The sequence below is a fragment of the Gorilla gorilla genome, chromosome Y (assembly GCF_029281585.2).
Source record: "Gorilla gorilla gorilla isolate KB3781 chromosome Y, NHGRI_mGorGor1-v2.1_pri, whole genome shotgun sequence".
NCBI classification, from domain to species: Eukaryota; Metazoa; Chordata; class Mammalia; order Primates; family Hominidae; genus Gorilla; species Gorilla gorilla.
The window spans coordinates 9,545,521-9,569,399 of record NC_073248.2 but is presented as its reverse complement, the minus strand read 5'-3'; the positions used below and the strand labels follow the sequence as shown (position 1 = coordinate 9,569,399).

Below are 23,879 nucleotides of genomic sequence, written 5' to 3'. Positions count from 1 at the left end.
TACCAAAGGTGTTTTGCAACTGAAGAGAGGTGATGGAAATGTAACATGTGAATGTGCTAAATGCCACTTAACACATTTTAAGATAGTGACTTTTATCATGTGAATTTTACGTCCACAAAAATTTATGAGTCTCAGTCTTCTTTGTTGTAATCTGTTTGACTCCTGGTTAACTTCTACCAAGCTTCTAATTTTTGTCATAATACCCATCCCACAGTATTATGTGTGCACTAAAGATCTCCAAACTGAATACAAAGAGGTAACACACAAATGTGTAACTAGTGCAGGTTCTTCTGCTATGGACTTAGTGCCCTCAAAAACCACTTAAGGGCTGGTGCAGTGGTTTATGCCTGTAATAGCACCATTTTGGAAGGCTGAGGCGGAAGGACTCCTTGAGCCCAGGGGTTTGAGACCACCCTGCGCAACATGATGAGACCCAACCCCATCTCTATAAAAAATAAAAAATTAGCCAGGCATGACAGTACATGTCCATAGTCCCAACTACTGCGTAGGCTGAGGTAGGAGGATTGCTTGAGCCCAGGAGTTCAAGGCTGAGGTAAGCTGAGATCACACACCACTGTACTTGAGCCCGGGCAAATCAGTGAGACTTTGTTGTTAAAACAAAAACAAAAACCAAAAAAAAAAAAAAAAAAAAGAAAAAAAAGCTTTATGCAAGGAAAATTTATTTCAGCAAGTGCAGATGCTAACCAAACCATCTTTCATTAAGATAAAACAAAAAATTGACTTTCAAGAACACATTAAGCAAAGGCCTCATCAACTAGCACAGGTACTCTGAAATACTACTTGTAAATTCATAAGGTTACCAATATTTACATAAAAAGCATTTTGTATTCCACTGATGTACAGAATGAACTAAGTGGGGAAATAAAAATAGTCCACTATGTTTTATGTTTATTAAGACTTAAAACTGCGTGTTTTAAAGAAAGAGTTAACTTAGTATTGGTATCATATACAAGTAAACATTTATTAACAGTAAAATATTATTTTCATTTTTGCATATTCTCAAATACACATTTACAATAGTATCACACTTCCTATATGAATTCTTCATAGTTATTTTAAGTATTTTACAATTTGTACAGAGGAAGGGACATACAATATCTAATAGACTATTTTTCAACCAAATAATAATTTATGTCCTTGTAAGATTTTGGACCTCTTTAAAACTTTCAACTTCAACATTCACTTTTTTAGCTTTGCTAATCAAATTAAGAATTAAAACCAGCCTGCAAATAATAACAGTATATGACATTAAGCACAATTTCATTTCTTTCTTTATACAAATGTTCTATATTTACTTGACCAAATGCTTAATTACCTTTTAAAGGTTTCAATACCGTGGTTAAAAACAAAACAACTGTGTATAACTCCAGACTATATGAAAAATATGAAATATGTAAAGTGTTAACGTTTTTTACCTTTTAGTTTATTTTTAAAAGATAAATAGCTAACTATCTGTATTAATTTTAAAAAATGTTTTAAAACTCTTACACTTTCACTTAAATACTTCCTTTTATATTACTTCAGGGAGAAAACAAATTGGAAGGAGATTTAAAGGATTTTCAAATACAAACTGAAGTTTTCAAGAACAGGATCATGAAGGACAGTAAAAATCAGGTAGGGACATGTATAAGGGCTAAGAAGGCCTAACAGGTTCTTAAAATCCATTACATGGTTTTGGTTGGTACTAGGTTTAAATTCATATATGACTAAAGCACTTTAGAACTAGATCAAATTAATCTAACATTTCAGAGGCTGCCAATCACCAAATATAAATTTATATTTCCTAATCCTGTAACTTTTGAATTGGTGGCACAGAAAAGGGTGAAAATAAAAACCTGACAGCAAAAGTTGAATGAAGCACCACCATACTAAAGCTAGAAGGTAGCTGTAATGTGGGTTAAAAAAAATTCGAATCCCCTAAAATATTCCAAATACACAGGTACCAACAGCCAAATTAAGGAACCTAAAAATGTATTTTCCATTCTCCAAATTCTTATTAACCAAATTCTTTTTAATTATATGAATTCATTTTATATTATATCCATACATATAAATTATTAACTGCTTAATAACATTAACTTATTAACTCTCAAATAAACAATAAAATTTGGAAAGTGATATATATTCCAAATAAGGCCATGGATTTTCATTATGTACTTTTATCTTCTAATCAAAATCAACTTGACTGTTGTCTTTTTAAAACTTTACTCAATGTAAAATAGAAAGCAGGATGAAGTTGCTAATTTGGAATTAGCTCTCATTCTGTTACATGGTACCATCATTTTCCCTTAGTCCTCCTTACTTTGCAAAGAGACAGAGTTCCTTCACAGGATTCTCAGAAAAATACTAAGAAATCTATGTCTGAAATAGCTTTCCAGAAAAATTTATGATATGAAGCTGAAATTGTATGAAAACATTCTATCTAGAAACATCTTACCTTCCATTTTTATCTATCAAAGATTATTTCAAGAGAAGATTTTCACTCTCCTAATGTCCTTTCTTTTTAATTATTCACCTCAAATTTAGTAACTGAATAACAAGTTACAAAATCCTCTCATACATCCCTGGATCTTTCAGGTTACTGTAAATTTTCATCATAAGTTTAAAATTTGTGGTTGTGTGTGTAAATATGTAATAAGCAACAAAGATGCATATACAAGATTTAGAGTTACACACCAAGTTTCAAAAAATCCTGAGTCCACAATTTACCTCTAAAAGACTCCAAAATTCAGTGTGCAGTAAGTCTCATGTGTTGGAACACAATGCAAGACAAAGCAGTACAAAGAGAAAACAGAAGATAAAAATAAGTAAAACTTTTCAATAATACTTTCTAGAAGTTTGCTGTGCTGACAAAAAATGTAAACACTATTAATGAAAGTTAAGGGAAGTACATTTTGTCTGCTGAACAAAATGAAATTTAAACATAAACGTGGTCAATATCCTATATTAATCAATGCTAGAAGCTCAAATGTAAAATTTTATCATGTAATCTGAAAATGTTGACAAAAAAATTATTACCACGTTTTGCTAATTGGACTTGACAGTAAAACCTCCCATTTGTATTAGCAGATGTCTCCAATGTGAAACATTTGTGTAGGAAGAAATGGGTCAAAAATGTTACTTTCATAGTTATCAATCTGATTTTGTCTTAGAAGAGTACCATCAACATGAATAAATATGTAAATAAATAGTAAAGCTTTTATGACTGAAAATTCAGTATAGAATCACAAATTATTTTATTATAAGCAACTTGCTTGTTGCTATTTTTCCTCATCTATTAAAGAAACTGAATAGGATTCAGGACAGCATATTGAATAAAATGTAAAGAAAAGTGGACTAGAAGCAATAATTCTATTTTTACACAGCATAATTCAATGTATAGTAATGGATGTGAACAAGACTGGCTTTAAAAAATGAATTTTCTGCTTCAAGGCCAACATCTTTACAAGCTTGTAGACACACTGTTAGGGCAGACCAACTTCTTTATGGTGTCTCATTATGTGCTGGTTCTTTTCTGAAGGTCTTCGGAAGCCTTTCTTGCAGTACTCACACCGATGAGGATAGTCTTTTGTATGAATGGAAATAACGTGCCGTTTAAAGCCTGAGGCATCTGTAGTGCTATACTCACAGTACTCACACTGATATACTTTCCTGCCACTGTGTGTCTTCATATGCTTTTTAAGCTCATTTTGTTGCCTAAATCCCTTTCTACATCTCTTACATCTAAATGGAAGATCCTTTGTGTGAACTGAGAGAATATGGCGACTTAGAACAAATGGGTCTGCAATCTTAAAGTCACAATGTCTACATTGGTGCATTTTTTTACCTTTGTGGACAGCCACATGTTTCTTGAGTTCTGAAGGCCTGTGAAAGCCTTTCTCACACATCTCACACTTATGAGGATAGTCTTTCGTATGAACTGAAATTACATGTCGTTTCAAATCACTTGAGTTTGAACTCTTGTGGTCGCAATGCAAACACTGATGTGTTTTGCTTTCTTGGTGGACAAGAGTATGTTGCTGCACTTCTTTGGTATCTGAGAAAGTCAGAAGACAAATGTCACACTTGAATGGCATCTCTTTACTATGCTTTGTTTTTATATGTGTTTTCAAGTTAGAAGAGTCTGCAGACCTATATTCACAGTACTGGCATTGGTATGGCTTCTCGCCGGTATGGATTCGCATGTGCTTTTTGAGTTCCGACGGGTGTCGGAAACCTTTACCACACTCCACACAAATATGAGGAAAGTTCTTGCTGTGGACTGCCAAGAGGTGGCGATTCAATAACCCCTGTTCAGCTGTCTCATATTCACAGAATTTACACTTGTGCATTTTGTTGGCCCCTTTTTCCTTGTGCACCATTTTGTGAGTAAACAAAGCCCCTGCATGAGAAAAATGCTTCCCACACTCATCACATTCAATGGCCTTCTCTGCCTTGCTGGTCAGCTTGTGGCTCTCCAGGTGGTTATGTAAACTTATTTTCTTATTGGTAGTGTAATCACAGTCAGTACAGTGGTACTTCTTCTTGGCAAGGTGTTCAGGATGGTTTTTCATGTGTCTTTTCAAAAAACCCCTCGACTTAAACTTCTTCCCACAAATCATGCAAGGATAGACAGTCAAAGGATGACCATCAGGGCCAATAATTATTGCTAAGAAAGGAAAAGAAAGCAGTATGAGTGCTTAATCAAACTTCTGGTTTCCTCATGAATTTAAAGCTTGTGTTCTGAACATTAGTGGGCAAATACTTTGAAATTATTAATATTCCTTTTACTGCTTTTCAGTGTTAAGAGTTATAATAATGTCCTAATCGAGAGAACTGGTTTGGTTAAGTATGAACCAATCTCACCCCTTCCAGTTAAAAAAAAAAAATCAATCAAGCAGTGACAAAAGAACATGAATTTAGAAATGTGTAGCAAATAACTCATAAAAATCAAGTCCAGCATTTCTGCTTTGGTGACTGACTCCAAGCCAAATATATGCAAACAGTAAAGCTTAACTGCACCTATAAATAAATTTTAATATGCAAAGCAGCATTCAAAACAACATAGGATAGTAATCAGTCCTACAAATAACCTAGGTACTTCTTCCACTTCTCTGTAAATTATACCTGCTTTATGCTGGTATAAGTAGATCCATGTAATTTCGTTCACTTAAAGTTAGGTAACATTTTAGAAATTTATTTTCCTTTTCACTAAAATCACCAGAGGATTTTAATTCTTTTTCCTGAATGGTTGATGCACAACTGTTTCTTCTTATCCAAGAAAATCATTCATGAATATCACTGAATTTTGAAATTTTTTCTTTCAAATTCAACACATAAAAATACATGTGGCCTACTAGCTAAAACTCCAACATAACACCCCTGTGGAACTCACCTGTTTGGTACTGCCTGGAATCAGGTCTTCTCTTTTTCTTTGGTTTCTGTTTAGCCAGTCTGCCAAGGCCAGCAGACTCATCTATGTGCAAGAGGGCACTTGCAGTGCCATTCCGGTTTTCAATTCCATCAGAATTATTACCTAACAATGTGCATTAAAACACAGAATTACACAACATTATAAATTCTAAAGAATTAGGAATTCTTTATTAACAACAAGAAGTCCTGACACTCATGAATGACAGAAAGTCCTTACTTTATTTATTTTTATTCTTTTTTTTTTTTTTTTTTGAAACAGAGTCTTGCTCTGTCACCCAGGCTGGAGTAGAGAGGTGTAATCTTGGCTCACTGCAACCTCCTCCTCTCAGGTTCAAGCGATTATCCTGCCTCAGCATCCTGAATAGCTGGGATTACAGGAACAACGCCGTCACAGCCATCTCATTTTTTTGTATTTTTAGTAGAGAGGAGGTTTCACCATATTGGCCAGGCTGATCTTGAACCCCTGACCTCAGGTCATCCACCTGCCTCAAACTCCCAAAGTGCTGGGATTACAGGCATGAGCCACTACACCTGGCCCGCAATTGTAGACCATGTGTTTTATGGGCATATTTATGGCAAGACCAGGGGAAGTGCCTAGCTTCCGTATCTAGCAGCATGCTGCTCTACTGGACTCCCCTGCTATCTCCCAAAAATTGTAAAGTTATGTGTCACCTATAAACCAAGATTTAAAATGTTAGACTGAAAGCTCCCACACTTCTTACATAATAAAAGAAGTTCATGTTAAAATTAAAGGCAACAGGGAGACTATTTAATCTTCCTCTACTTTTGCTTAAATCATGAAACCCTAAGACCATAGAAACCTGTTTCTTTTCTTTTTTTTTTTTTTTTTTTTAAGACAGAGTCTTGCTCTGCTGCCCAGGCTGGAGTGCAGTGGCGCAATCTCGGCTCACTGCAAGCTCCACCTCCCAGGTTCACGCCATTCTCCTGCCTCAGCCTCCTCAGTAGCTGGGATTACAGGCGCCTGCCACCACGTCTGGCTAATTTTTTAAAAATATTTTTTAGTAGAGACGGGGTTTCACCATGTTAGCCAGGATGGTCTCAATCTCCTGACCTCGTGATCCACCTGCCTCAGCCTCCCAAAGTGCTGGGATTACAGACATGAGCCACCACGCCTGGCCAACAGAAACCACTTTCAACAGTGAATTAATGTTCAAAAACTACTCAATCCTTCTGGCTTCTATGTAAGTTACCATAAGCTGCTGCCCATGCAATTGGTACGAAGGTTTTCATTTCATCCTCATCAATTTGCTGCTCATGCACAGCAGCTGCTGCTGCTGCAACAGCAGCATCCTCCTCTCCTACGATCACTTCCATATAAACTTCATCAGCAATTTCAGCAACATCTAAGCACAAAATAAATAAAAAATTTTTTGTGACTAGGTTTACAGAGATCCACAGAAAAAATTCATTACTAGGAAAAAATAAACATTGGTTGAATTATTCATTTCTTGGCTTTCACCATAATTAGTTTATAAAGCAACTATCAAAACATACATAGTCACTGATATCTTTTCTTGGAATACGGCAACATAGTAATCTCTACAACAGTGCTGCTTATTTTTTTTCAAATTTTGGTTACATTAAAAAAAAAGACAACAGCTTGGGCAGGGCACAGTGGCTCACACCTGTAATCCCAGCACTTTGGGAGACCAAGGTGGGCGGATCACAAGGTCAAGAGATCGAGACCATCCTGGCCAACATGGTGAAACCCTCATCTCTACTAAAAATACAAAAATTAGCTGGGTGTGGTGGCACGTGCCTGTAGTCTCAGCTACTTGGGAGGCTGAGGCAGGAGAACTGCCTGAACCCAGGAGGTGGAAGCTGCAGTGAGCGGAGACTGCTCCACTGCACTCCATCCAGCCTGGCAACAGAATAAGACTCTGTCTCAAAAAAAAAAAAAAACACACCTTGTAGAAACATAAAACCCTCTCCCACAAAAAAAGCCACATACTGGCACATACACATCATGGAATACTTTGCAGCCATAAAAAAGAATAAGCTCATGTCCTTTGCAGGGACATGGATGAAGCTGGAAACCATCATCCTCAGCAAACTAACACAAGAACAGAAAACCAAACATCACATGTTCTCACTCATAAGTGGGAGCTGAACAATGAGGACACATGGACACAGGGAGGGGAACATCACACACTGGGGCCCACTGTGGGGTGGGGTGCAAGGGGAGGGAGAGCATTAGGACAAATACCTAATGGATGGGGGGCTTAAAAGCCTAGATGATGGGTTGATGCGTGCAGCAAACCACCATGGCACATGTATATCTATGTAACAAATCTGCACGTTCAGCACATGTATCCCAGAACTTAAAGTAAAAAATTTTTTCTAAAAAGCCACATACTTAAATCTTCATCTTCTTGTTGAGAGTCATTGACAGTCATATAAACCATCTTTTCCCTGGGAACACGAATACTGCTGTTCTGATCAAGTAGTTCAACTCCATGATCATTTTCAGGTTCACTCTCCACAATGTCTACAGTTCCACCTATCAGAGAATATGAAAGCTCCAAAAATTATTTCAGAGTTCATTTTCACATATTTTGCTTACACGTTTTAGTGTATTTTTATATTACTAAATCAAAAATATGTCTTAAAAGTTGTCTTTGGAAAAGAGTTCAAATTTTCCAACCTAAATAACCTAAACTAAATGTTAAGTATCAATGAAAAAAAGTAACCTGTTTACTTTTTTTGACACCATTTGGTTGAAACATTTGGATGACAATGTATAAAATGCTGACAGCTTCCTCTTACCTAAGTCATCTTCTCCAGGGTCAGCTTTAAAAATGTATACCTTGATGACTTCAGGACAAGTACTATCCACTTTACAAGGATCCATTTCTGATTCTGCATCGATGGTCACTCCAGTGGAACCATCATGTTCTATTTTGCCAGCATCATCCACTGAAAAGGCAGAAAATATATCATCAACAATAACAGCAGATTCTTTAAAACTTAAGAAAACTAATGAAAGGACATATGTCATCTTTGTTTATCATAAAGTAAAAGCATACAATATTACAAGTATTCTGTTTTATTTTTTGAGATGGGGTCTTTTCTTTTTCTGTCATTCAGGCTAGAGTACAGTGGCACAATTATAGTTCACTGCACCTTTGACCTCCAGAACTCAAATGATCCTCCTGCCTCAGCCTACTTGAGTAGCTGGGACAAAAGGCGTATGCCATCATGCTTAGCTAATTATTTATTTTTTTGTACAAACAAGGTCTCACTGTTTTTCTCTGGCTTATCTCCAACTCTTGGGCTCAAGCAATCCTCCCACCTCAGCCTCACAAAATGCTGGGATTACAAGCTTGAGCCACTGCATCCAGCTTACCAATGTTCTTGAAGATCTGAAAAATAATGTCCTACTAGTAAATTCAGTACACACTAGTCCTAATATATTTTATGAGCATTACTTAACATTCAGTACTTCTGAATACAATTGTCTTATCTGTTCTATGAGAATCATAAACTTTTTAAAAATCAAAATATGGTTGTCAGAAACATAAATTCTGGCTGGCCATGGTGGCACATGTCTGTAATCCCAGCACTCTGGGAGGCCGACGCAGCAGATCACCTGAGGTCAGGAGTTTGAGACCAGCCTGGCCAACATAGTGAAACCTCTGTCTCCACTAAAAATGCAAAAAAATGAGTTGGGCATGGTGGCAGGAGCCTGTAGTCCCAGCTACTCGGGAGGCTGAGGCAGGAAAATCGCTTGAACCCAGGAGGCAGAGGTTGCAGTGAGTCAAGATTGCACCACTGTACTCCAGTCTGGATGACAGAGTGAAACTGTCTCAAAAAATAAATAAATAAATAAATATAAAAATAGCTGTAAATTCTGATATTAACCTGTTCAAACCTAACACTACACACACATGCATTTTAAAAAAAAACCACACACACAAAACATATATATGAGTTCTAATGAGTCTGGGTCTACTGCTGGCAAATACAGTTAAGATGTATACTTAAGTATCTTCTTAAATACTTAAGGCAGCCTGTTTCATGTTTATGTATTAAAAAAAAAAAAAAGAATCCTTACTTACCGATAAAGTGAACATATGATTTCCAACAGTGGGCTCAGGGAATCTACGACAAACTTTTAAGTGTTACATGGTAAGGGAATCAAGTGTGGTGTTATGCTTGGGACTTCAAAATTAACAAAAGTAAAAAATAATGTCTTAAAAAATACATTCTGGATTGCAGTAAATACCAAAAATACAACCCCCATATAATGTAACCTTACACTACACACCACTGTGGGCACTGACTACTATCTTTAGCATAACAGAAAGTGTGGCACAGACTAATGAACACATAGCACACAGTACAATTTAATTTATCACAAAAATTGGATTTTTCAATGTTTGGTCCATTAGAGAAACACTAAGTAATGTTCTCTCTGTTCTGGGCCCACCTGGTCAGTATGACACAGCAAGAGACCAACCACAGAGGAGCAGGACCCCAAGAAGTTTTTTCATTTCCCCTTTCCCATTTTAGTTTTGTTTTTGTAGTCCTCTGCTGAATATATTTCATTATCCTTTTGGCTAAATGTTTATGTTTAAGTCAATTAAACAATGATTCACAACTATCAATCAGACTCTGGGCAAGTATTAGAGGTGCAAACTTTAAAAGAAACTGACCCAAGGCCAGGCATGGTGACTCACACCTGTAATCCCAGGGCTTTGGGAGGTGGACGTTGAGTGGATTGCTTGAGGCCAGCCTGGCCAACATGGCAAAACATGTTTTCTACTGAAAATACAAAAATTAGCTGGGCATAATGACACGTGCCTGTACTCCCAGCTTCTTGGGAGTCCGAGGCACAAGAATCGTTTAAACCCAGGAGGCAGAGGCTGCAGTGAGCTAAGATCTCACCACTGCACGCAAGCATGGGCAACAGAGAAAGACTGTCTCCAAAAAAAAAAAAAAAAAAAAAAGTAATGGACCCAAGAAATTTGTAATTCAGTGAAAAAGCAGACAGGTGAACAGATGATTATTTTAAAATGTGATCATAATAATGTAGTTACTTTTTATTAAGTGATTACTGAAAGCATTACTTAATACTCATAACTCCATGAGGAAGTGCTATAATACTGTTGATATTTTACAGTAAAGCAAACTGAAGTTTAGATAACTTGAATGATTTATCTAAGGTCACACATCTAGTAACTGGCAAAACCAGAATTCAAATCTTGATCCATGTAATTTACAAGAAACCACCATCAACCTCTGGTGTTTGAAGAATGCTGTTAAGTTTAAATTGTTAGAGGCAATAATAATTTTTTATAAGAAATAAAAAACAGTATAACAAAAGATGTTTTCCATTAGTGTAGAGCAGATAAATGTATTCACAACTGAACTACAATAAGCATTACTTACAAAAGGCAATGGTAATAGTTTTGACTATTTTAGGTTTTAAATTCTTAGTCTTAACTTTCAGCAGTGGCTTATAAACACAGAATTTAGATTTTGAAATCTCTGCATACTTTTCAAATTCCCCATCTTGTTCTTCAAAAGATCCAAAACTATATTTGTCTAATCAAAATTATCTAAAGCCAACATTAAAAAAACAAAAATACAATGACGATATAATTTAGTTTCTTACTAGAAATTACGGACTACTTTCAAATAGCATCTCCTTGTTACAAACACGGATATTATAAAATCTAACTACTTAACCTACAATATGAGAACTTGAAACACTGGGCTACTAAAAGCAACTAAAACTTAACTACTTAAACACAAGATGTAAGAACCCAAAACAATGGGGAAAAGAGTTTTTTGTCTATTTTGGATACAGTAACATTGGCAAATCACATTTTAATATACACTTGTCTTCAAAACAAAATGTCACTTAGACACTAGCTGATTTCTTAAAGTAAATTTAAAAGATTACTTAGAAGAAAAAGTTAAAATCTCTTTTTTTTTTTTTTTTTTGAGATAGGAGTCTCAGTTACTCAGGCTGGAGTGCACTGGCGCTATCTCAGCTCACGGCAACTTCCAAGTTCAAGTGACTCTCCCGCCTCTGCCTCCCAAATAACGGCGATTACAGGCATTGCCATCACGCATTGTTAATTTTTGCATTTTTAGTAGAGATGGCGTTTTGCCATATTGGCCAGGCTGGTCTTGAACTTCCTGACCTCAAGTGATCCACTTGCCTCAGTCTCCCAAAATGCTGGGATTACAGGCTCAGGCCACTGCACTTGGCCTAAAATTTCTTTAAACATAAAAATATACTAATTTTGAACTCTCTAGTGCAATCTTTAATGTTAACATTGGTGTAAATTATTTTTATTAAAATTGATTCATTTTCTCATCCAATGAAATAATATTTTATAAATTTTCAAGGTGTCCATACGAGTATTACTATAAAACAGGCTGGGGAGTCAGAAATGTTTTGGCAAATGTTGCAAAGTGCAATAACAGCTGCCACAAAAAAAAGTGAAGGTATGTTATGTAGACTGAAAGAGAATGGCACTTATTCTATGCAAAGGATACAGCAGGTAGGGGGATAGGACAGTTAAGAGAGTGTGTTCTTCAATACTGCTGCAAATGAGGCCATAGTGGGAAATGTGAACTACAGGTAAACCAAAACCAGGTCATGGAGGACTTTATGCACCAGGCAGAGGGGCTCAAACTTAATTCTGGTAGACTGCAAGTTTCTCAATCTGATTAAAACCAGATCTGCAGGTATGGAATGAACTTGTATACAAAATAGACTTCAAGGTATCCTACTCTTGGGGATTCTTATCAGAGATCTGATAATTTCTGCTTTTAAAAAGACCAGTCACTAAGATCAGTATTTTTGCCAAAGCATCCTGCTGGCCTTATAAAAAAGCAGATTTGAAGAGATCAAGAAATGAAGCAGGGCACTACAGCTTCAAGTACATTTAGGTGACAGATAATGAAGCCTTGAATCAGGACAGAGGTAGTATAAATTGGGATAAAGGCTGGAGTTGGGTCATATTTAAGAATAAACTGAGAAGACGGAATGAATGACATATGAAGCCACCTACAGAATATTCAACTCTGAAAGCTGAAGATCAACACCAATTTGGAAGCCATCAGCAAACTGCAGTGTAAAGAAAATCATGAGCTGTAAAGAAATCATGAGTGTAAAGAAAATCACAGTCCCAGTGAGATTACAATTTAAGGAAGGGGCAAGAAAGAATTCACAAATTAACCTAAGTAGTAAAAGCTGGAGAGGTAATTGGAAGGGCATGAAACAAGCTAGGGAGTTAAAGATTCCAATAATGCTAGTAAAACCTGCTGTAATAACACAAGCCAATCAGCTATGAAAGGGAGAGGTGAGGAAATGAGAAGGATGTCTGTCTTTATAACTCACAGCTTAATTTTTAGCTAGTCATGTTATCTCACTTCTCTTTGTTTTCCTCAGAAAAAGAATTACAGTTTTGCTGACAAGAAAAATTGGATATTGGATTTCCACTGGACTGCATTTTGTCTAAATTAATATCATAAAAACGTTGCTATTCTTTTGCTTTGCAGTCTTACAATGCAAAAACATGGCTTGTGCCCTCTCCATTCAAATTGTCTCATCTTTCAAAACTAGGTTGTTAAAGTTCATTTATCACCAACCTCAGAAACAAACAGTTTACCTGATTTCTCTCTCCTAAGGTTTCCAACCAAACACCCTGACATTGGTATCAATGGTATCAAGAAAATTGGTATCAATTTTCTGTCTTCTTAAAAGAAAGATCCAGTTACTTTACCCTCCAGCCCTAGTCTCTAGCACTCCTTTTCCTACCAAGTAAAATACAAACCGCACAGTCTAGCAACCAAAATCTGCCCAAACTGCTTTGGTCTTTACAGTATTATTGTCCCCAATATCTCATGGGCCCCAAATTTAAGCAATACTATTTTATTATTTATTCCCTTATGCTTCTTCAACTTTGCCCTAAAAGATAGCTTTTTCTTGAGATGATCCACTTTAATATTTAAGAAACTACTTTAAAAAAGTTAGAGTGCTCAAAAACAAACCATCTGAAATACCAATAGAATTTACAATAATATTATTCGGATATTTCTCAATGCATATATATAAGTAAAAGAACAGAAAGGACAAATACGAGTTTAAAATTAAAATTGAAATGTTACTTTTAAACAAAAATTTTGTAGCAATTTGAACAAGTAAAACAGCTTAATTCCATGGCTGGTCATTCTAACTGTTCTCTTGCATATTTTTTCAACTCCTATGCCCCTGACTGATTTCATAATACTTGGCTGGCAAAACCACAAACCTGCCTGATATAATTTTATGTCTGCATCTACATCTATGCAGCTAACTCCAGATAGAAAAAAAAAAAAGCATGATGTAGATAGCATCATCTTTAAATATACAAATATGAATCTTGAGTAGATGCTATTTGCCATATTTTTCTTAAAATTCCAATACTGCCTGCCTGTTGATCTTATTTCCCACCTTACCAAGAACCCAAAACAGAAAAGATGATCTGCTGTCTGCCACATCTGTCCTACTGCCAACAACTAATTCACAAACTTTGTATATCCTGCACATTGCCGCAGACAAGCAGTGCTCCTTTCCACTTAAAAACAATCCCTCCACATAAGCACTAAATTATACCTTCTCTTTTCTGTTTTTTTGCAGTTATCCCTTAAACCATCAATTTATCTATCACCCAGTAAAGGAACACTCCCATCAGGAAACAAATAAGCTTTTTCTCTTGAAACAACACTAAAACAAACAAAAATTCCATCTCCTCTTGATCCCACTTCTCCTGCAAGCAACTGTTTCATATCTCCCGTGATTCTCATTGCACATTCTTTCTCTAAACTTATTTAATACTTCCATCAAGCTTTTGTCCATGATTTCACTGAATCTGTTCACCAAAGACATACATGACCAAATTCTGAGTCCTCATCTGACTTGCCTGAGTTGCTGCATTTGACGCAAACTGTCACTGTCCTCTCTACTAAGATTAATACATGCATTTCTTTTTTGAAGTCTATGATACAACTCAAACTGAAGTCTATGACAAACTGTCATCCTTCCAGCAAGGCATCCTTGACCATCTCTGAAACTCAAAATCATTTTGATTAAACTCTTCTACTTTCCCAAGACACATTCTAATATACATTTAAATAATTTGATATAGGTACAGCCATACTAGAAGTCCACAATGATGAGAGAAAGGAATCTCTATTTTGTGCATTGATTTATCTCAAGACTTGACAATACTGTCTAGCCTTAGTAACTATCTAACATTCAATTTGTTATATATATGAACGATGATCAATTAAATGTCTATTAATTCAAGAGAAGATTTTAAAATACTCTAAGAAAAATATGATAAAAATAATAGGTAGGAATCATATTGTAAAGATATTATCTACTGTCACCTGCTATAAAAGATGAAAACAACCGGGTGCAGTGGCTCACGCCTGTAATCCCAGCACTTTGGGAGGCAGAGGCGGGCGGTTCACGAGGTCAGGAGATTGAGACTATCCTGGCTAACACGGTGAAACCCGTCTCTACTAAAAATACAAAAAAGAGATTACCCAGGCGTGGTGGCAGGCGCCTGTAGTCTCAGCTACTTGGGATTCTGAGGCAGGAGAATGGCGTGAACCCAGCAGGCGGAGCTTGCAGTGAGCTGAGATCCTGCCACTGCACTCCCGCCTGGGTGACAGAGCAAGACTCCATCTCAAAAAAAAAAAAAAGTGAAAACATGAACATATTTGCACATCGTGCCACGGCAAATATTTTCATTAATATTTTGTAGACATTTACCATGTTACATAACCTTAATTTGTATAAATGTTTACTCCAATTTTACATTAAATTAATTCAAAAATCACTACTCATTATTTTGTCAGTTCTCCATTCTTGAGTCTTTTTCTACTAATTCATCTTTTGGTTTACGGTACCAAGCAGCAAGTCCATCACACATGGGTGCTAAAATTTCTGAAATCCTGGATGTTTGAAAATGTCTACCTGTAATTTTGACTTGAATAAGTTGTCTGCGTATAAAATTCTTAAGCTATACTTTCCTCAGAAACTTTAGGCTTTGTTGCACTGTGTATATAGCATTGAGTATTTTGATGTGGGTGACTATATAATTCTTGATCCTTAAGTTCACTAATATAATGATGATTATTAATAGTTTTTACTGGGTGTGGTGGCTAATGCCTGTCATCCCAGCACTTTGGGAGGCCGAGGTGGGTAGATCACCTAAGGTCAGGAGTTCAAGACCAGCCTGACCAACAAGGTGAAACCCCATCTCTACTGAAAATACAAAAATCAGCCAAGTATGGTGGCAGGCACCTGTAGTCCCAGCTACTTGCGAGGCTGAGACAGGATAATTTCTTGAACCCAGGAGGCGGAGGTTACAGCGAGCCGAGATTGAGCCACTGCACTCCAGCCTGGGTGATGAAGCAAGACTCCATCTCAAAAAAAAAAAAAAAAGTTTTATTCGTCTCTCAATTTCTTAGCAGAAAATGAATTGCCTTAAAAGATCCCAATTTTTTTTTTTTTTGGCACTGAGAGGAAATTCACATAATATGAGTTACTGTTGCATAGTATGTAAAGCATACAAACCAGTGGGTTTTCAGAGAGCTGTGCAAATTCACAGAGCTGTGCAAGCAACACCACTAATTGCAGAAAATTTCTATCACCCTCACAAGAAATCGCTGTACCATTTAGCTACTACTCCCTATTCCACACAACACTATCCACGAACACTAGGCAACGATATACTTTTTGACTTTATATATATACCTATTCTAGATACTGCACCCACTTCTTGCACTTTAACACAATGTTTTCAAAGTTCATCCATGCTATGGCATTCATCAGTTCTTCATTACTTTTTATGATCAAATAATATTTCATTAGACAGATATACTACATTTTATCAGTTCAACTGATAGATATTAAAGTTGTTGCTACTGTTTGGCTACTATGAATAATGATGCTATGAACATTTGTATAATATATAAACTGTTTTGTGGACATATGTTTTCAGTTCTCTTGGGTATATCCAGAAGAGAGCTGCTAGGTCATATGGTAATCCTATGTAAATTTAACTTTTCCAGGAATTGCCAAACTTTGTCACAGTGGCTGTACAACATCAGTGAGCCGAAGTCATACCACTGCATTACAGCCCGGACGACAGAGAAAGACTCCATCTCAAAAAAAAAAAAAAAAGGATGGATGGAAGAGAAGGAAAGGAAGAAAGGAGAAAAGGGAGGGAAGGAGGGAGGACTTGTATGTGAGAAGTGACTTCTACCTTACTGCTTTAAAAAATGTATCTGTCTTTTGACAACATAAAATGTCTTGTGTCTAAACATGGATCCCTTGTAATTCACGCAACTTCTTACAAGTGAAGATTACAGTTTTTCATCAAACTTGTGAAGTTTTCAGCTATTATTAAACTATTCTTTAAGCCAATTTCTTTCTTCCCTCTCACTCCTGGTACAGTATATGTTGGTATGCTTACTTCATGGCATTCCATAGATTATATAAGACTATATTAATTTGTCTTATTTTTCTTTCTCCTCAGACGAGATAATCTTAATTGAAGTTCCTACAAGTTTGCTGATTCTTTCTTCTGCCTGTTTAAATCTACTTTTGAGTTCATCTGGTGAAATCTTCATTTCAGTTGTCATAATTTTCCACCCCAGATTCTATTTAGTTCTTTTTAATTTCTGATTATTGATATTCTCCACTTAATGCGACATCATTCTCCTACTTTCCTTTATTTCTTTACACATGACTTCCTAATTAGGCCTTTGAACAATGTAATATAACTGATTTATAAGCCACTCTAGTTACTGTGTCTGGACTTCCTTAGAATGAATTTCTGTTGGCTGTGCTTTTTCTTGCGTATAGGCTGTACTTTTTTTTTGGTTTTGTGCCTGTCTCATTTTTTGTTGTTGTTGAAAACTGAACACTTAAAATAATACAATTTGGCAACTGTGAAAATCAGATTCTTCATTTTCCTAATGTGTGTTATGATTGGTTACTGTTGCTTAGTAAACAACAGTACTGTGACTTTCCTAAACTAATCCTATAAAGTGTGTGTGTGTTTTGTCATATGTAGCAATTTAAAAGTCTATCTAATTACATAAAATACATATTCAGCTTATGACTTGACAGAGATGTGTAGAACCAGCAGTTTTTGGCTCCACATGCATGTTGAAATATTCATTCAGGCTGTTTATAGTTCTACATTGGCTTTTATTTATTTGGGCAGCCCTTGAAGATTACCCGAAGTGTGAGCCTAAGGCCTTGCCAAGCCTTTCCTTAGCAGGGCCACAGACCTGGCATTATCACATTCAAGATTATCAGGAATATGTCCCCGCTTTTCAAAGCCCTCTGGACTTTTCATTCCACTACTGGACTTTTCTTTCCTTTTAAGCTTTAGTGTATCTATTGTTTGCCCCAACTGTAACAACTGCCTTAAAAACCAGTATGTTCAACAGCTGTCCGTACAATTTTCAACCAACAACCCAAAGGAGAAAGCTGATCATACTACAGAAGTTCAGAGTCTAAGTCAATAAAGATAGTCTAAGTGAGGTCTTGGGTGCAGTGGCTTACACCTGTAATTCCAACACTTTGGGAGGCCAAGGTGGGTATATCACTTGAGGCTAGGAGTTACAGACCAGACAGGCCAACATGGAGAAACCCCATCTCTACCAAAAATTAAAAAAAATTAAAAAAGGTGTGGTGGCGCAGCACCTGTAGTCCCAGCTATTCAGGAGGCTGAGGCACAAGAATCGCTTGAACCCAGGAGTTGGCAGCTGCGGTGAGCTGAGATCACAGCACTGGGGTCCAGCCTGGGTAAAAGGGCTAGACTCTGTCTCAAAAAAAAAAAAAAAAAAGGGTGGGTCTTGCAGGTCACCACCAACAGGTCAAATAATATCAGTTCTCTAAAAATGGGCCTTTCTTCCTCCTCCAGTAACTGCCAGACTACTGTTTAAAAGAAAAAAAAAATTTTGAGTCAGAGTGTTGCTCTTGGTTGAAGTGCAGTAGCATAATCATAACTCACTGCAATCGTGATCTCCTGAGTTCAAAGGATCCTCCCACCTCAGCCTCAAGTAGTTGGGACTACAGGTGCATACCACCATGCTCACATAATTTTTTACTTTTTTAGAGATAGGGTCTCACTATGTTGACCAGGATGGTCTCAAACTCCTGGCCCCAAGTGATCCTCCTGGCCAAGCCTCCCAAACCACTAGGATTACAGGCATCAGCCGCTGTATCTTCCGTGACTGCTCCTTTTTTTATATTTGTCAGATGTCAGTTTTTAAGGCTAACGTACAGCTTGGGAGGAGTGCATGTAAACAGCAAATTAAAAGGGCACAATCTCACCAATATCCAGTACGCCCTCTATTGCTACAATCATTTAGTTTTCAGAGTGCTGAAAAATGTTACTCTGATAATTTTTTAACCATTGTTCTCATTATTTTTATAAAAGAGAAGCTTTTCAGTGTTCTTTACTCTGCCATTTTCATTGCTGTACTCTAATCATTCCTAATTTCAGGAAAGCTTTCTTCCATAAATTTCTGTCATATTAATTGTTTTCTTCTTTTCTGTATCTAAGTTTTGCCTTCTGTTTCTCATGTCTGCTAATCTTGTCCATAATCACTTTTACGTCTGTTTTTTCACCATTTCACTTTGGCAATTTTCTAAAGCCCAATCAGAAGGTCTCCAGTCATATTAATACTAATCCACATTTATTTTAATTGCTGCTTTTATAGTCTCTTTTACCTTGATAATGTTATTTCTCTGTTCAGCTTCTTTCCTAAATTCCAACAGTTTGATTTCTATCTCCTTTGATTAGCTTATCTCCTTTGAAACACTGCACATGTGCTTTAAGATTTTCTAAATACATTTTAGAGTTCCTACATAAAAATCATTAGTTTTTGAAAGTCTTATGAAAAAACACCTGTTTCAGAAATTTATCAAAACTTAAAACAACCTATCTCCCCCTAAAATATCTTTATTCACTTTTCAGAAATCATCCCTTGTAGATATACATTTTTAAAATTCTTGCATTTGGTACCATTTTGCCAAACGGTTTTACAAAACAAAGCAAAACTAGTAGGTAGCTTAATATATATATATATATATATATATATATATATTTAGATATATACATCTAATAATGAGTTATAGAACAGAAGGATATGCAAAATTAATATATGCGATGTGTATATACAAAAAACATAAAATAATTACAATAAACAACTATTTTACCTGCCCTATTCTGCTCTAATAGCCACTAGAATCATTAAACAAATCATCAAACTGTATTGATCCATAGGCTTTCTGCTTTAGATATGAGGATTGGGCTTCATTTATTCATTTAATCACTGAACATTTTTACTGAATGTTCACTATGACCAAAGTCATAATTTATTAGAAACACCAGGTAGATTGCTAAAACAACTAACTAGATGCCCTTTGGATGAGACATGATATGCACAAATGTTCAGCTATAAAGTTCACCTAAGTGTTCACTCAACAAATATTTTATACCAAATATGCACAGGTTTGAGGGGGACCTGTCCTTAAAGATGATATAATCAACTTAAAAGCCAGTGGTAGCATCTATACTGTAAAGAGTATATAAAGAGGTCATGTTGATCTCAATAGCACTTAGGGTGTAACAGTGAGCACTTTTGTGCAGATATACTACTGTGATACCATAGAGGACTCTCTCATCATTTTAAATGAGATATTCAGAGGAGAAAAAACCTGCCACTAAAGACAGAAAAATTAATAAGCTCTTAAATTCAGTAACATATTTTTAATTGTAAAGTGTACTTAAACAATGTTTTAAAACATTTAATCTATGTATTAAATAACTATATTAAAGAATTTAAAAGATATTACCATCTCTCATAACATTATGGAACGCATTAAAGCTTACTGTCAATGACAGCATCTCAGTATTCTCTATATTAATATAAAATCAGACCATACTTCCTTTCTACACTTTAAGAAAAACCTGTCAACCCTAAATATGTCCCCTTACCCCCAGCCCTACAGGATTTTTAATTACAAATGCAGCATGAGAGTAGATATTTTTTCTGGAAGAAACAAGAGCTAGCAAAAAAAAATTGAAATAGCTAGATAAATTCAGCATATAAAAATATTTATTATTACATGTTCAAAGAGCTAAACACCACCTTACTCCCCCTTTTTTTGGCACACCAGGTTATAAACCGAAGGTCAAAAAGTGTAAATTATTAATCTTAAATATTTAAACACTTCATAGAATAAGTTTTTACACACAGAAATAGATGTTTATTAAATCAGTTGAATGAGGCTGTTTAAAATCATTAAGCAGCTTCAGAGGGAGGTAGAAAATCATCATTATCAGAAAACTAGGCCATAATGGTACACTTGATCATATAAGAGGTAAATGCCTACTCTCCCTGTGCCCACGAAAATGCCTGCACAACTCTTTTGCTGTGCTATGCTCAAAGACACAGGAAGAGGAGTGTAGGCAGTATTTAATATTAATGGGAATGCTCTAAACTAAATCTACACTATAAAACTTCATTCCAAAGACCGTAGTAATGAACTGGTCAATTAGGATAACTAAATTATTTAAATCAGCAGGTAAATGACACAATGATTCCGTAGGTTGTAACCATATTAACGTAGAAAATATACCTAGATATTGAAGTTAAAAATATTAGAGACACAGAGTCAGGGATTCTAGTAACCGAATGACTATAGCAGCTGCTGCATAAGCAAAAGTATGTCCAGTCATGTTCTGGTTGACAAAGTTATAAACACAATCAACAAAGCCAGCATCCCATGAGGATTAGTGAGCAAAACATAAAACTAGTACGATGTAAAATTTGAAATCAATTTCAAACCTAAATAAATTAGTGGTTGATGGTCTTGGTGAGACCACTGTATTTCAGGGAATTCACTAGATTTAACTCCAAAGCCAGTACTGAATTAAACAACAACAAAAAATCATTACTTTAAAGAGAAAACGGACAATAAGGTAGAAAAAAAGGGGAAAGTGAAATGACTACCTAATAAAAAGACTTTAAAAAAAACTGATTACAAGTCTCAGGGATAAATCTGAAGGTGAGTAACAGACCAATCATACTTTGTATGATTTCATAAGACTCAATTCTGTTATTTTCATTTCTTATTCTTTCATCCTTATGTTCTATCCTAATACAGAAATAACTCTCTTCTGCACCATGTCACTTAATTATAGTTTATCTTCTGGGATGCAAACTAAGCAACAATGCATGTAGGTTTATCATTTCTACTTTAACTTTACGGAAGTTAAACTCAATAAAATTTCACCATTATTTATGTTAGAAAACACAGGTTTCAAAAACATTGCTTAAAATCACTGTAGCCCATGACTTACACGAAATCATTAGGTAGTCCTCACAGCTGGCTTTGTCATTATCTTGCTGGTCCACTGAGATCCCGCTGGCATCTATGATTGCTTCAGGGGCACAGTCTGCTACCAATACTTCTTCTGAAACTATGTCACTCGTCAGAGGATCAGTAATGATTTCTGCTTCCACTACACTATCATGCACCATATGTTCAACATGTCCAATGTCACACACATGCATGGATTCACTCGTTAAAACATGTTCTGGCATTGACGTTGAGGTTGAAGTGATGTCAGAAGCTAAAACATCATCTGGGACTGTGCAGTGTGGTAAAGAAACTTCTTCAGTTACATCTGACTCCAGCACTTGCTCAGGAATGATGACATTTTCAGATACATCTGCCTCTTCTAAGATATCTGAGCACTGAACATCCTCCTCTATGACAACATCTTCAATAACATCTTGGATTACAACTGAGTCTGGGTCATCAGGAACAAAGTTATGCACAGTTATGTCTGAATCCACAATATTAGAAACAAAAACTGCTTCTTGTATTTCCACAACAATCTGATCACCATCCATGTGTGTAGCATCAGCTCCTTAAAAAATAAAAATTAAAATGACAAATCTCAGGTAAGTATACATGACTAAATATAGTTTTTATTTAATTTCTTCTGGGAAAACAGACTATGTCCTTGGTGTTCCTCAAACATTGAGACAATAAACAAGAGAATGAATCCACTTTTGATTCACTTAACAAACAGAAATTTTTAACATAAAAATTTATTTTACTCAACCCTAATCAACTAACAAGAAAAGAAATACAAAAGTAAAAAAGAAATATAAAATCAACTAACAAGAAAAGAAAAATAAAAAAAAACCTTGGGGCAATGACAGAAAAAAACTATTCATGAAATACTTTTAAAACATCAAGATAAAAAATTTCTCACCCCACTAAAATAAAATCTTAAGAGATTTTTATATAAGTTAAGCAACAAATTCAGAAAACAAATATACTATTTCTTCATTACATGTTTCATTCCTCTTCCTTCTTTCATCATCTCCTTTCTTAACACATTACTTTTTTTTTTCATCATACCTACATATTTCGTTTTTACCCTTTCTTTTTTCTCTTTCAGCCCTTATAATCTTCCCACTTTGTCCTGGTGCAATATCCCATCAATATCCACTATAACTTTGGTAATTAGAAAGTCATTCTTTGAATCTAAGACAAAAGAATCAGGGTAGAAATTAAAAGAGGAATAAAAAGAGGAAAGACATTAGGTTTAGAGGTTTCTATAGATAGATAAAATGGGCTGGGCTGTGTAGTCCCAGCTACTCGGGAGGCTGAGGCAGGAGAACGGCGTGAACCGGGCAGGCGGAGCTTGCAGTGAGCTGAGATTGCACCACTGCACTCCAGCCTGGGCGACAGAGCCAGACTCCGTCTCAAAAAAAAAAAAAAAAAAAAAAAAAAAAAGGGCTGGGCTGGGTGGTGAAGGGTGGGGGTGGTCGGAGTGGGGCCTGCCCTAATTTTGCCAGGGTATCCCACCTCCATCTATCCTCCTCCTGTTCCCACTAACCCCAAATCCCAAGGTAGTTCCTCAGAATATATAAAAGCATTTTCTAGTGCTGGGTGCAGTTAAGCAATGAAGGTAGAAGGGTGAGAGCCAGTTAAAGCCCACTGAGATCAAATGACTTAACCACGATCACACAACTTGCACAGCACATCATGCTCAGTAAATATTATTCTAAATGAACACCACAAATAGGAAAAGAATTCATACAACTTTAACAAAAATATAACCTAATATGAAACAAATCAGGCATTATGGCTACTAGTGCATAGAGAAAAGCAAACATGGATGACTAATTAAAAGCTATTCACGTATCACAAGCAGTTAAGATTTCTCTTTTTCCTTCTGCACTCTCACTACCTCACCGGATTTTTCTTAAAAAAAAAAAAAAGAAAAGGAAAGGAAAAAAAGGCTATTTATCTGATTAGTGTTTCTGATTGTAACTCAGAGTAAGCTGAGTCCAAGTGGGTGCACAACTCA

The 23,879-nt window shown here is 36.0% G+C and overlaps 1 protein-coding gene and 1 long non-coding RNA gene across 8 annotated transcripts in view; one reads left to right on the top strand and one right to left on the bottom strand.

The window, feature by feature from the left end:
* LOC134757954 (uncharacterized) overlaps positions 1–16,658 on the top strand; it is a 35,907-nt gene extending 19,249 nt beyond the window's left edge. The window contains exons 2-3 of the long non-coding RNA XR_010132637.1: positions 1,546–1,635; positions 16,537–16,658. This is a non-coding gene — a long non-coding RNA (uncharacterized lncRNA). The remainder of the gene's footprint in view (positions 1–1,545; positions 1,636–16,536) is intronic.
* Positions 964–23,879, bottom strand: part of ZFY (zinc finger protein Y-linked) — a 53,599-nt gene continuing 30,683 nt past the window's right edge. For 5 of the 7 annotated variants that reach the window (XM_055377242.2, XM_055377243.2, XM_055377241.1 and 2 more), the window contains 6 exons: positions 21,852–22,424; positions 8,221–8,370; positions 7,811–7,954; positions 6,645–6,797; positions 5,396–5,536; positions 964–4,669 (listed from right to left, as the gene is read on the bottom strand). In XM_055377242.2, coding sequence (XP_055233217.1) covers positions 3,486–4,669; positions 5,396–5,536; positions 6,645–6,797; positions 7,811–7,954; positions 8,221–8,370; positions 21,852–22,424 — 2,345 coding nt within the window. In that variant the 3' untranslated portion in view covers positions 964–3,485. The remainder of the gene's footprint in view (positions 4,670–5,395; positions 5,537–6,644; positions 6,798–7,810; positions 7,955–8,220; positions 8,371–21,851; positions 22,425–23,879) is intronic. The other 2 variants (XM_055377246.2, XM_055377245.2) reach the window with 1 other exon arrangement.